Source organism: Eretmochelys imbricata, chromosome 7 (genome assembly GCF_965152235.1).
Source record: "Eretmochelys imbricata isolate rEreImb1 chromosome 7, rEreImb1.hap1, whole genome shotgun sequence".
Lineage (NCBI taxonomy): Eukaryota > Metazoa > Chordata > Testudines > Cheloniidae > Eretmochelys > Eretmochelys imbricata.
In genome coordinates, this window is record NC_135578.1 from 119,102,327 (window position 1) to 119,114,655 (window position 12,329).

A 12,329-nucleotide genomic window follows, 5' to 3' on the forward strand; every position below is an offset into this window, starting at 1 on the left:
GGACAGTTGAAAGTGTCTTGACAAAGCTGCTGAAGATTTCACCATCTGATGTAAGAGGCTTATCCAAGCCCTGTTAATAAAAGATTCTGAGGAACCCAAATTTGCAACTACTGCTAAGGACTAACTTAGGCATCTCTTTGTTGCTGTTATTTCACGTCTCCTGGAAGCTTCAAGTAACACAATCTGGTGACTTGGCTTTTTACCCGACAGTGGAACCCAAAGAGCCGCGGCTTATGTTCCTCTGAAACTTAAAAGGTCCTTTATATTCATGTTCTACCCACTGCATGTAGTAATAAAAAAACCGCACAAGCTCCCAAAGCTCCTTTCGTTTTTTCTTCTTCCCCACACACAGCTTACAAGCTCAGAACAACAATCACAGCTTGCAGCATAATAAAAAAGAACTCAAACAGCCAAGAGGAGTTATTATATTGCAGGGTTTCAATATCCCTGACCCTGGCATTACGATAAGGTGGTTCAAATCTTGCCCACTGTGCGAACAACCTAATTTGTTCTCTTGGAAAGTTTATCGTCACTGGGATTCTGCTGCCTGTGAGTGGAAAAAAGCTTTCTCGCCACTCTTTCCAGTAACCAGTGACCCTCTGTATTTCTGAAAAAGGAGGAGACATCTGAAATGGGAATTCCATATAATGCACCTGCTCACGTTTTGGGGTTAGGTGCCTTTTATTGCTCTGATAAGGTTGTCACCTTTATCTATAATGCTGCCACTAATTAGGGTGGTGGACTTTACCTGGTCCTCTCTAATAAAACTCATAGTGCAGCTACACTTTTATGAAGGTGATGGCTTCCTCTTTGATGAGAGACACCCACAACTCGCTCCTATCCAGAACCAAGCCAAAAAGCAAACCCTATTCCCTCTAAACTGTCTGTACACACTCCCCGTCCCGACCTTTCTTGTCAGCCTCCAACTCCCATGGTCCTTCTGGACTACAAGTCCCAAGATCCCCTTCGGGTAGGCTGAACAAGGCCATGATTTAAAAGGACAGTACACCTATCACAGACAGTATTTATTAAAGATGATTAAAAATTAAGATAAAAACATGTTTTGTTTTGTTTTTAATTTCAAAGTTATTTCCAATTGTCAGGGTTTCAACTGGAATGGTTTTAAAAAAATTTGAAAAGCAAAATCTAACCAAAAATGTTATTGATAGGGCTGATCAAAAATTATCCCGCTGAACTGTTTTTTTATTTTAAAAAAAATGGGGTTTTCACCAAAATGAAAATCTTTCTGGAAGGTGTCTGCTTCCTACAGAAAATGTTGACTTCTGTTTGAAAAAAACCATTTTTTATTATTTTTTATTTTTTATTATTTTGGCTGAATAATTTTCAATTTTTTGGTTTTTCAACAAAAAAGTAGACCCTTTCTGTGGAAACTTTTAACAAAAATAAATGTTTTTGTTTTCATTTTTTGAAATATTCTCCACAGCAAAATAACGGTTCTCAACCACCTCTAGTTATTGAAACATTTCCTTTACTGGCTATAACCGAGAGATATCCACTATCTTGGCCAACGCTGGGGATTGAACCAGTGACTCCAGAGATAAAAGCCTGAACATCTTCATTTTAAGATTAAAAGCTAGCCTCTGCACTTGGGGGCTGTCAGAGTCACATCCTCAGGAGTGTAACACATACACTGGCCGGTAGGTTACATAAACATCAACAGAACAGAGCAGGAGTGGAGGAGATGAAGTGGAATTTTGAAATTGAAGCAGTTAAGATATAGGCTTACGTGAAGGTTAATTGGGGCAGGGTGAAGGCAGGAGAACCCCCAGGTTTGGGGGCCAAATAAATGGAGACAAGGAGCTGTTTTCAACTAGAGATCATTACATTAAATTGAAAGGGCTTCTTCCTTTGGTCCTGGGGCCAGTCTTGTTCCCAGATCAGCTTCAAAAAGCCTCTCAACAGCTTAATCCTCCCTTGATGGAAATACTAGACTCAGGGAGTAAGAGGGCACCCCGTCCACCATCATCCCAAGGCAGGTTAACCTTGAGAAAAAGGGATATTTTTCAAGAGAGTCTATGTGATTTAGAAGCCTAAATCTCATTTTCAAAAGTGACATAGGGCCAGATAGCATTTAGGCACCTAAAGATGCCAATATGTGCTTAGTGGATTTTTCAAAAGCTCCCAAATGCCTATCTGCATCTTTAGGCACCCAAATGCCATTAAAAACTGATCCAGCTAGTTCCACTGGGAATTCAGCACCTAACCTGCATAAGTGCTTTTGAAATTCCCAATAGACACCTATCTGCATCTTTGGATACCTAAATACAGTACCTCTGAAATGGTACTTCGGCAGCTCGGTCCCATTGATTTTCAGTGAGACTCAGGCTTTGATGTACATAATTCTCTTTTGAAACTGGGACTTAAGCTCCTAGGTCACCTAATGACAGGTTTCAGAGTAGCAGCCATGTTAGTCTGTATCCGCAAAAAGAAAAGGAGGACTAGTGGCACCTTAGAGACTAACACATTTATTTGAGCATAAGCTTTCGTGAGCTACAGTTCACTTCATCCGGATGCTCACAAAAGCTTATGCTCAAATAAATTTGTTAGTCTCTAAGGTGCCACAAGTCCTCCTTTATTTAGGTCACCTAAGTGCTTTTAAATTTTTTTACCCCTCACCACCAAACCCCTCAGCCACTTAGGGTTTGTCTACACTGCAAAGAAAAAACCCATGGCACTGAGTCTCAGAGCCAAGGTCAGCTGACTCGGGCTCCTGGGCCTCGAGCTGTGGGGCTAAAAATAGCTGTGTAGACATTTCCTCTTGGGCTGGAGCCCCAGCTCTGAAACCTGGAGATGGGGGAGTCTCCCAGAGCCCAGGCTCCCGCATGTCTACACTGATATTTTTAGCCCCGCAACCTGAACCCCATGAGCCAGAGTCAATCGACCCAGGCTCTGAGACTAGGTGACATGGGTTTTAATTTGCGGTGTAGATGTATCCTTATTCCCCAGTTATATGATGATAAAAATACATTCTAACACAGAATAAAAACCTAGCATGCTCTTTAATTAGCACATTGATTCTGTTTAAAACCCCCTCCCCCCAGTCACCCAGCACACAACAGAATGGAAGGACTCAATAACAGCGTTATTCACAAGTTTCACTAGAATTGGTGTTTTTTTTCATTGAAGCACCTGCTCCTGGAGTCAGGTGATTATGTGAGACTCTCAGCACTCTTTTTTTTTTTAAATAATTTTCTAACTCTCGAAGTTGTGGCTTTAAAGGCTTGAAAATGTGATCCTTCCCCCATGCTAAGGCTATGACACCAGAAGATGCATTAAAAACTCCAAACTTTTAAAAAAGAAACTCCTAAGTCAATCTCAGGATTTTTAGGACCAAACTCATGAATTTTGATACCTGGGTTTGGCAGAACAGCAATAATTCTCGATCCTGGGCCCCTCAGAGCCTTCTTCAGCGTGTGATGAACACAAACATGCGATATTGTCTGCACAACACAAGAGGAGCTTGATGGACCACTCACCAGTAAAACCTGTTTGGAGTGATCCGCTCATGCATTAGCTGCCAGCGTCTTCCAAAATCCATAGAGCTATACATCTGAAAGACAAAATGAAAGGAACAAGGGTATAAATAGCAGGAAAAGGAGAGTGATTGTTGCCCCAACAGGGATTAAAATCATCTCCGAGCTCCCCAAGGTCACAGGATAGCTGGATTGATAATGCAGGGCTACATCGTTAACTAAGGAGTACTGCAGAAAGGGATCTGGGGTTTACAGTGGATCAAAAACTAAATATGAGTCAACAATGTAATACAGTTGCAAACAAAAGAGAACATCATTCTGGGATGTATTAGCAGGAGCATTGTTAGCAAGACACAAGTAATAATTCTTCCGCTCTACGCAGCACTGACAAGGCCTCAACTGCAGTACTGTGTCCAATTCTTGGCACCACACTTCAGGAAAGTGGACAAATTGGAGAGCAACAAAAAATGACTGACAGTTTAGAAAACATGATCTATGAGGAAAGATTGAAAAAACCTGTGTGTGTTTAGTTTGGAGAAGAGAAGACTGATGGGAGACATGATAACAGTCTTCAAGTGCACAAAAGATTGTTATAAAAAGGAGTGTGATAAATTGTTCTCCTTAACCGCTGAGGACAGGACAAGAAGCAATGGGCTTAAATTGTAGCAAAGGCAATTTAGGTTAAACATTAGGAAAAATGTCCTAACTATTAGGGTAGTTAAGCCCTAGAACAAATTACCTAGGGAGGTTGCAGTTGTTGGAGGTTTCTAAAAACAGGTTAGTCAGGGATGGTCTAGCTAATACTTAGTCCTGCCTCAGTGCAGGGGACTAGACTAGATGATCTATCAAGATCCCTTCCAGTCCTATATTTCTATTAACTGCACGGCTAGAGACAAATTAAGACACTATGCCCTCTTCTCAAATTTTACCTTTGAGGTTCACAACCAGTGTTAACTTTCTTCCTCCCTTTAGTCCCCACAACACCCTCTTCACACATCTCTGTGCTTCCTGATTTCAGCTGTCAACACACTCACTCATATTGCAATACCAAAAAGCAGGTGGTTCCCATGTTTTTTTCAGCCTACAGAAAGCATCTGAAATCTCACCCCAAAACGCCTATTCTTTAAAGATTTCCAGCTGGATTTTGCCTACTCCTCAGGGACAGGTTAGGAGCGTGAAAAGCCCATTTATTTTTGCATGGAGCAATATACTTTTTTGTTTTATATACAGCCTGAAATACTACGGTGACTGATTACATATAAATTCCTAAAATTAAATTAGATTAAAAATAGATTAGATAGCTCAACTCTGGAGGCATAGGTAGCAATGAAAGCTGAAGTCACATTGTGAGTTGTATATAGGTAGGAATTCAGTCCTTTCCTTATGTATGAAATACAATGTGTAATAGCCCCAAATTTACAACTCTTAGGGCAAGGCCTACATCTTTAGAAAAGCTAGAAGTCAATCTAGTCAGTAGTTTACGTCTTAGAGGCAGCTAACAATGGCTCCTTTTAAAATTTAAACTTGCAGTCTAATGTTTCTTTATCACAGCTAACAAATGGCTGAGTTGTAATAAGTCCAAAGTTTCTATCTAGTTCTAGACTAAATGTCAGATGTAGGTTAGTTTTATAAACATCCTACCCACCATCACAATCTATTCCCTTTCTATACAAGTCTACAACCACCCACCATCCAATTACTTAAAACTTACAGAACACAGGCAAGCTTTACTCCAGCCTTAAATTACTCAGGTTTGTAGGAAATACATCTGATTTTAAGAACTATCTATTAGCTTTAGTGTAAAGTAGATAAGTAAGAAACAGCAGACTCTTTTGAACAGGGAGAAAATAATAAATTCTGTTTGAATAGAACACAACTATGTTGAACTTTGATTACAGAGAACGTGTGCACGGATAAGAAGTGTTAGGGAATTGTTTGTATGACAGGCGGAAGAGGGAAATATTATAGAGATGGAGAGACTATATGTTGGTAATCTCGAAATTGTAGATCCTTAATGGAAAAATTATATGGTTGGAGTTAAGGTTGTGTGTCTGAGCTCTGTTTTTGAGTAATTGGATTTGTGGACTGGAGGCAGGTCCAGCTTCATAGCGGAAGGAATTACATCCCGGTGATGGGTAGGACAGAATTGTTAGGGTGACAAGATAGCAAGTGCGAAAAATCGGGATGGGGTGGGGGGTAATAGGCACCTCTATAAGAAAAAGCCCCAAAAATCAGGACTGTCCCTATAAAATTGGGACATCTGCTCACCCTAAGAATTGTTACTATGTATTGTTATATATGATTGCGACGATAAGTAATATGCAGGAGCAGCAAAAGGTCCCTAAAAGTGGGGAGGCCATCGGAGTGGGAAGAGGCGGGCGGAGCAGGTTGAGAGAAGGGGTTGAGTGGGGGCAGGACCTGGGGTGGAGTATGGGTCGAGCACCCCCCTGGAACTCAAGAAGTTGGCACCTCTGGAGGTTTGGCAAACACATTGATTCCCTTGGAGTCTCTATTTTCCTTTTTGTCCACAAGCACTTCTTTTCTTGCACGGTTCCATCCCAGCCTGGCTACGGACAGCTCAGTGGCAATAAGCACCTCTCATTGGCACTATTCATCTGCCCTACAGTGACTCCGTCAAAGAGCTTCTTTCTGTCTATTAACCCAAGAGCCACAGACCAGCTGCTGAGTATTTTCTCCTCCTTTGAATTAGATCTCAGATTGACTGGTGGTAGAAGGATTACATTGAATTTGTAGCCTTGAGGCTGATTCAGATAAGAGATCAGAAGGATACTATTCATTTGGGGCTCTTTGGATTATTTATTTCTCTCTTTATGTTTAGGGTCCACCATGAATGTTAACCAAGAGTAAATCATTGAGACGAGGGACTGTCTAATAGTGGAAGAGACACAGCAAGCCACCAAAAGGTCTCTTTGATCCACTTCGCTTCCTCACAGCTTGTGTGCCATTATTTATTGATGCAAATATAAAGGTTAATGTTGAATTACTGAATAAAACACAGTAAAATAAAGGGTTTTTGCAAGCATAAAAAAAAATCACACAGGCTTGTGTCTTCTGTTCACCTTGTTTTGGGAGATCAGAGGTGCACTTTAGAAGGGATGACAAATTAAGTGGCAATGACAATAGATTACAATAGAGATTAATTTGCCCTGAGGTTTTATGCAGGGTAATGAAAGAAAATCAGGTCTGTTTGGTGCAAACGTCTGTATATACACGTTTTCCCACGTCCCTTTAACAACTAATAATAGTTGACACTTGCACCACCCCTTTCATCCAAAGAGCTTGGGTCATTTTAAAGACAATGATTAAACCTCAAAGCATTGTGGCCCAGATGCTCAAAGCTACTGAGGCACCTACCTGCCATTGAGCCCCCATCCATCCATCCATCCAACCCATGCTGAACCTTAAGTGCTTTGTTGAATAGGGATAGACCTGAGCACGGGTCTACACGGTTCTCTGAACTGGGACCTTTGTGAGGTAGGGCAGTACCATTCTCCCAGTTTTACACACTGGTTTTGACTCATCTGACACAGGGGCTCAGAGCGGTTAAATGACTTGACCAAGGTCCCACACTGACTCAGGGTGAGACCCTGAAACAGAAGGCAGGAGTCCTGATTCCCAGTCATGTGATCTAAGGCTCAGATTTTAAAAACAAACCAACTCAGCACTGAGCAGCCAGCATTCCGGGCAAAATGTTCGGTGTCGGCCAATATGGCCCCTCAGCGGGCCACCTCCTCAGCTGGTGTCGATTTACTCATCTGGTACCAATTCTACTCAAGTAAGTATATTTGGTACACCAACAGTCAGACGGGTATTCTGCTCCCTGGGAGTAGGGAGTTTTGGCTGGCATACCCAGAGAAGGGGGAGAGCCAGGAAGGTAGGAAAGACTCGGGAGAAAAGCCGCAAGGGATAGGAAAGGGCAGACCTTGGCTGATGTGTAGAGGGTCCCTGAGCTGGAGCCCGAGTAGAAGGTGGACCCTGGTTCCCCAACAGCCACTGGGGAAGTGGCACAGACCAGACAGTAGAGAGCAGACTGCCTGGGACAGTTTGCCCTGAAAGACTATGATACCGGGAGGGCCATAGTGACCTGGTCAGAAGGCCAAGTCACAAAAAAAGGAAGCTGAAACTCCTGGAGCAAGTAGGGCCACAGGGCGAGGCAGGACAGGTGAAGAGACCACAAGAGGAGGGTGCAGGAGATAATTCCCAGAGCGGCCAGGAGGAGGCTCCACTTGCGGTGAGTGAACCCCACGACAAGGGGGCGTTATCCTCTGTGTTTCGTAGCACACCTTGCACACTGGCGGTGCTCTGTAAATAACCATGTCAGCCGTTTCAAAGGAAGGAGGGATTGCTGTTTTCCTCCAGCCAAATTCCACCTGAAAAGTGTCACCCAGCACAATTTAACAAAGCTGAGTTTCAGGGCACAAGTCGTTTCCTTTTTGTTTTGTTTTTGTTTTCCCCATTAAATCATACAAAATTACGAGAAGCTGATTTTGTTCATAATGGGCTCACCAGCTTCAGAGCGGAAGTGGGATGCTCAGACACTTCGGAAATTCTTCTCCTGGAGAGAGGATGGGAGAGTGAACAATGAGAAAAAAACCATATTTACCTGCGTATGTGCCTCCTTCCCCTATAGACACATATGTTCTTTGTGTGCTGGGAGGAGGAGGAGAGCAGAATAGCAAAATGGAGGCTGCAGATGTAACTGAAGATGGAGGAAAGAAAAGCAAAGAAGCCATGGCTTAGATGTACTTTACCTTGGTTATCACAGTACGAGATGCATTGGAAATGCCATAGATAGACTGAATAGGAGTGGCGTTTTCAGCATCCTACTAAATACACAGGATGTGGGAATAAAGATAGCTATGGTATATGTAGGCATTCTTGCCCAAACACAAGGGTAGAATCAGGATCAGAAAGCCTAAGCACATGGGAGGAATATGTTTCCAAATAAAATCGGATGTTCTTTCATACTAGGAAACCAGGTGATGAAGTGGCCAGTGTAAACATCTGGAGAGAATCCATTCAAAAGTGTTCTGGACAGCTGCCAACTCTGGAGCACAATCAGATCTGGCAACTCCTGATATCAGATAAAGCATGCAAGAACAGCAGGACTATGTGTACTTCAAGTAATAATTTATGTATTATACACATAATTAGGCTTCCCACTAGATGTAAATACAATCAGCTGATTGCAGAAAGCTGAGCTCATATCAGTCCACTAGGTTCTTTCTAGAAGGAGTCGGCTTTACAATTAACATCAGAGCAAGGGAGAGAGTACTGGAGGCTGGGGATAAAGATAGAAGAGGAGGGACGTCTTTGCTGACAATGAAAAGACTGGAACAATGTTTTGCTGATACTATTTTTGAACCTTATACTGCTGTGGTGTTCCTCCTGCAAGTGACTGTGCAGCATGTCCCATTAAGATGCAGGTTTGAGTTCTCTAGCTTCGCTCCTGGTAGCATTAGGGGCTGCCACTTTTCTGACTCTGTCCACCTCTGTCAAAGTAATTATGCCATAATGGAATGCCATTGGTATCATGATCCTGAGATGGTGTAAAACAAATTTGCACCATGTTTTAATAACTGAGGCCTAGAAGGCCTACTTTAGTTGGTTCGCCTAACTGGTAACAAAGTGGGTAAAGGTTCATGGATTGTTACAGGGTTTGTTATATAAAACTGTTTAAGAGAAGATATGAGGCGAGACAGAAAGCTTGAATTAATTTGAACGGAAAGGATTTGCTGGTACGCCTCTTGTTAAGATTATGACCGGTCAATAAGAGGAGTAAAGGATCAGAAACCAAGTGAACCGAAATTGTATCTCAGAAATTAGGGCTAATTGAAGGACAAAATAACAGGAGGATGGATTATTCCACCCATTGCCTTTGTGGGCCCCTTAATAAAGAGACTTTGAAAAGAAAAAAAAAAGTTTGCCAGCACTGTGAGGGCAACAGAAGGATTGTTGCCGTGACACCAGAGCTTGATGCTCCAGCGGAGAGGTAACCCACACACTGCCTGGGTGTGGTGTTCTGTCCCCTCGAGTGGCACTGAGACCACTGAGAGGGAGAGAGAGATATTAAGGAGTTTGTTCTACAGCCTTAGCTAAATATGGCTTTTTGCTCCTGCAGTAGAGGCTCATGCATTTAGCTCCAGAGGTCCCAGGTTCAAACCCATCTGCTGGCAACCAGGGTCTGTTGATGTTACAGAGACACTTGACCATCATCGCTGCACTAGCAAGGACCCCAACATGATACAGGTGAAATCTTGCTCAGTCTTCCCCTCCCTTGTTTGCTCCTTTCTGCCCCTCCTATTCTCCTTCTCTCTCTCTCAGCTCTTCACCTAATCCTGAAATCACCTGTACTGCACATGGTGAGATGAGATGACCCATCCAGCTCTGGCTAGCCTCAGAATCAGGGAACGAGAGGGACCTGACCAGACCAACCAGATGATGTCTCTGGACCAGCGAGGTGAGCCAGGTTCCAGAGCACCAGTTAGCAGGGCTGGTTAGTCAGTGCAAAGCATCCATCTGTGACTGACCAGCCACCCTGTGTCCTGAGAACATCAACAAAAGCCATATTTCCCCCATCTTTACTATCCTCTCTTCTGTGCCTGTCTATTTCATCTAAAGCAGGAAAGTGACAGTTATTCCCGATTCAGAATTGAACACCAGAATTAACCCTTTCTTCCCCACCAAGAAGGACTGTTTCACAGAATAAGAGATGTTAACTAATATCCACTGTATCCAAAAAGTGACTTTGATAGGTTTTGATTATGCTCGTTTTGCACAATCAATTTCAGTTTCAATGCTCTTGCCTCATTTTGATTCTTTTCCTGTAGTGTGTTTCAATCAATACATTTCTAACCTTTGGCATGAATTTTATAGTGTGTTTGCCATGGTACTAAGCAGGCTGAGGACTCCATATACCAGATCCCAGACCTTGCTTAACACTGTTTAATGCTGGACAGTGACTGGGTTATGTTAACACCTTTAGCACATATATTACGTCTAAATTAATACCACTATACTTAATTTTCCTACAAATTAGGATATGAGACAGAGCATTGGAAAACAAGAGCCATAGGTATGCAGCCATCTTAGATAGGGTGTACCAAGGGAGAATCCTTTGAGATTAATGCCTGGAAATGCACTTCTATGGTTTCTTTTCAACCAAATAGCATGAGATGAAGAGAGTGTCACCAAGCAAAGGACAACATAGGCCAAAGCTCAGCATTTAGCAGTACTTTGCACTTCTATTCCATGTTCTATCCAAGAACTACTAGTCCCCTATAAGGAAGAGTATTACTATCCCCGTTTACAGGCGGTAATTATATGATTGCCCAAGCCTACATAATAATTCAGTGGATGTCACCAGTGTGGCATTCCACCTCTTGATAGCCTATGTCTCATTTCAACACACAAACACTGAAATTCAAGGTAATCTAGGCAAGTAAAAATACTTGTTTTCCACTGTAAAGCTCCCCCATAATATCTGCATCAACCTAGGGGGGGCTGTATCGATATAGTGGAGAAAATCTCAGAATAACACAAAAACAAACTAATTCATTTGTAGCCAGAACTGGTGGGAGCAAAAAAAATCAAAACTTAGGGGTTTGGTGTGATTTTTTTGTTTTGTTTTTTAACCAAAGTTTCAAATTCTGATGAAGAAAATAGGTCAACTTTTCCTTGGAGCTTTCCCTTTCCTTTCCTTGGAAACTTGCAAAAGTTTCGCCCTGTTTCTGGGTTAATAGCTAAAAGGATGAAATTAGGAAAGTGGAGGGATCAAGGCTGTCTGCTAACACACTATAAAGTCCATCCCTGGAAAGCATCTGAAAACCCAAATGTTATGAGCATCAAAAAAATCACAAACACTTTGTAAGTGTGAGAATACAGAGTACAGACATCTGTGTAATGTAACTGCAGGAGGCAACATGGTATCTGGAGAGAAAGGAGCATTGCATGATAAATTCAAATCGCAGTGAAAAGGGTTCAATAGATGACAGAGAGGAGCTGCCGCGAAAGGCGGATGCACCTGTTGGATACCGCAATAGAAGCATTTTGCAGTGTCTTAGAACTCTATTCTATGCATTGATAAATGGAAGTTCCCTGCTCTGTCCACTGCAAAGGCAGAGTGGATTTTTTTTTCCATAAAAACTAGACATAGAAAAGCTCTATTAAAGTCTCCATTCGTCAAGAAATTTAGGACTGGGTAAAACATAGCAGAATATACTGCAGGAAATAACTGTGCTCTAGCAGGTAGATGGATGTAATGAACCAACTGGGTTTCTTTTTCCATCTTTGATTTCTACCATGTGGTTATAACATAATATCTATCCCATCCCCTGCCGGTGCAGGATTGCTTCCCAGAGACTGGTTTTCCCTGCAATTCCCCAGCCACTGAATCCACTGCTAGTTTACCATCATTGCCAGCTTCCAAAGAATCCTTTTCTCTCTTTTCTGCATTTCCAATACCAACAGTGCTCCCCTCCAAGACAGAAGCTCCTGTAACCCAGGGACAAAAGGACTAAGCAGAGAAGGGAAGAGGGAAGGAATTGAAACTGTGCTGCTTAGGGAGAGACCTGCTCACACCTGAGAGGACCAAGAGAGCTGTTTCTCTCTCACAGCGTTTTAATAAACTAGACTCTTAAGAGAGGGAATGTTACCCAAAACACATGTATGTGTACATTCATCAGCAGGTCAGAAGGGACACTGAGGCCCAGATACCATAGACCAACCTTCTTCCAGGCAGTAGCAACTGATTATTGACTTGTCTCACAAACTAGCATATTGTCCAGGCATGTTCCTTCCAGTCCCACTCATGGA

General features: G+C 42.4%; 1 protein-coding gene across 1 annotated transcript in view; it reads right to left on the reverse strand.

Moving 5' to 3' along the window:
* SORCS3 (sortilin related VPS10 domain containing receptor 3) overlaps nucleotides 1–12,329 on the reverse strand; it is a 496,377-nt gene that overhangs the window by 172,876 nt on the left and 311,172 nt on the right. The window contains exon 5 of the mRNA XM_077821813.1: nucleotides 3,498–3,571. Within this exon, the coding sequence (XP_077677939.1) occupies nucleotides 3,498–3,571 (74 nt within the window). The remainder of the gene's footprint in view (nucleotides 1–3,497; nucleotides 3,572–12,329) is intronic.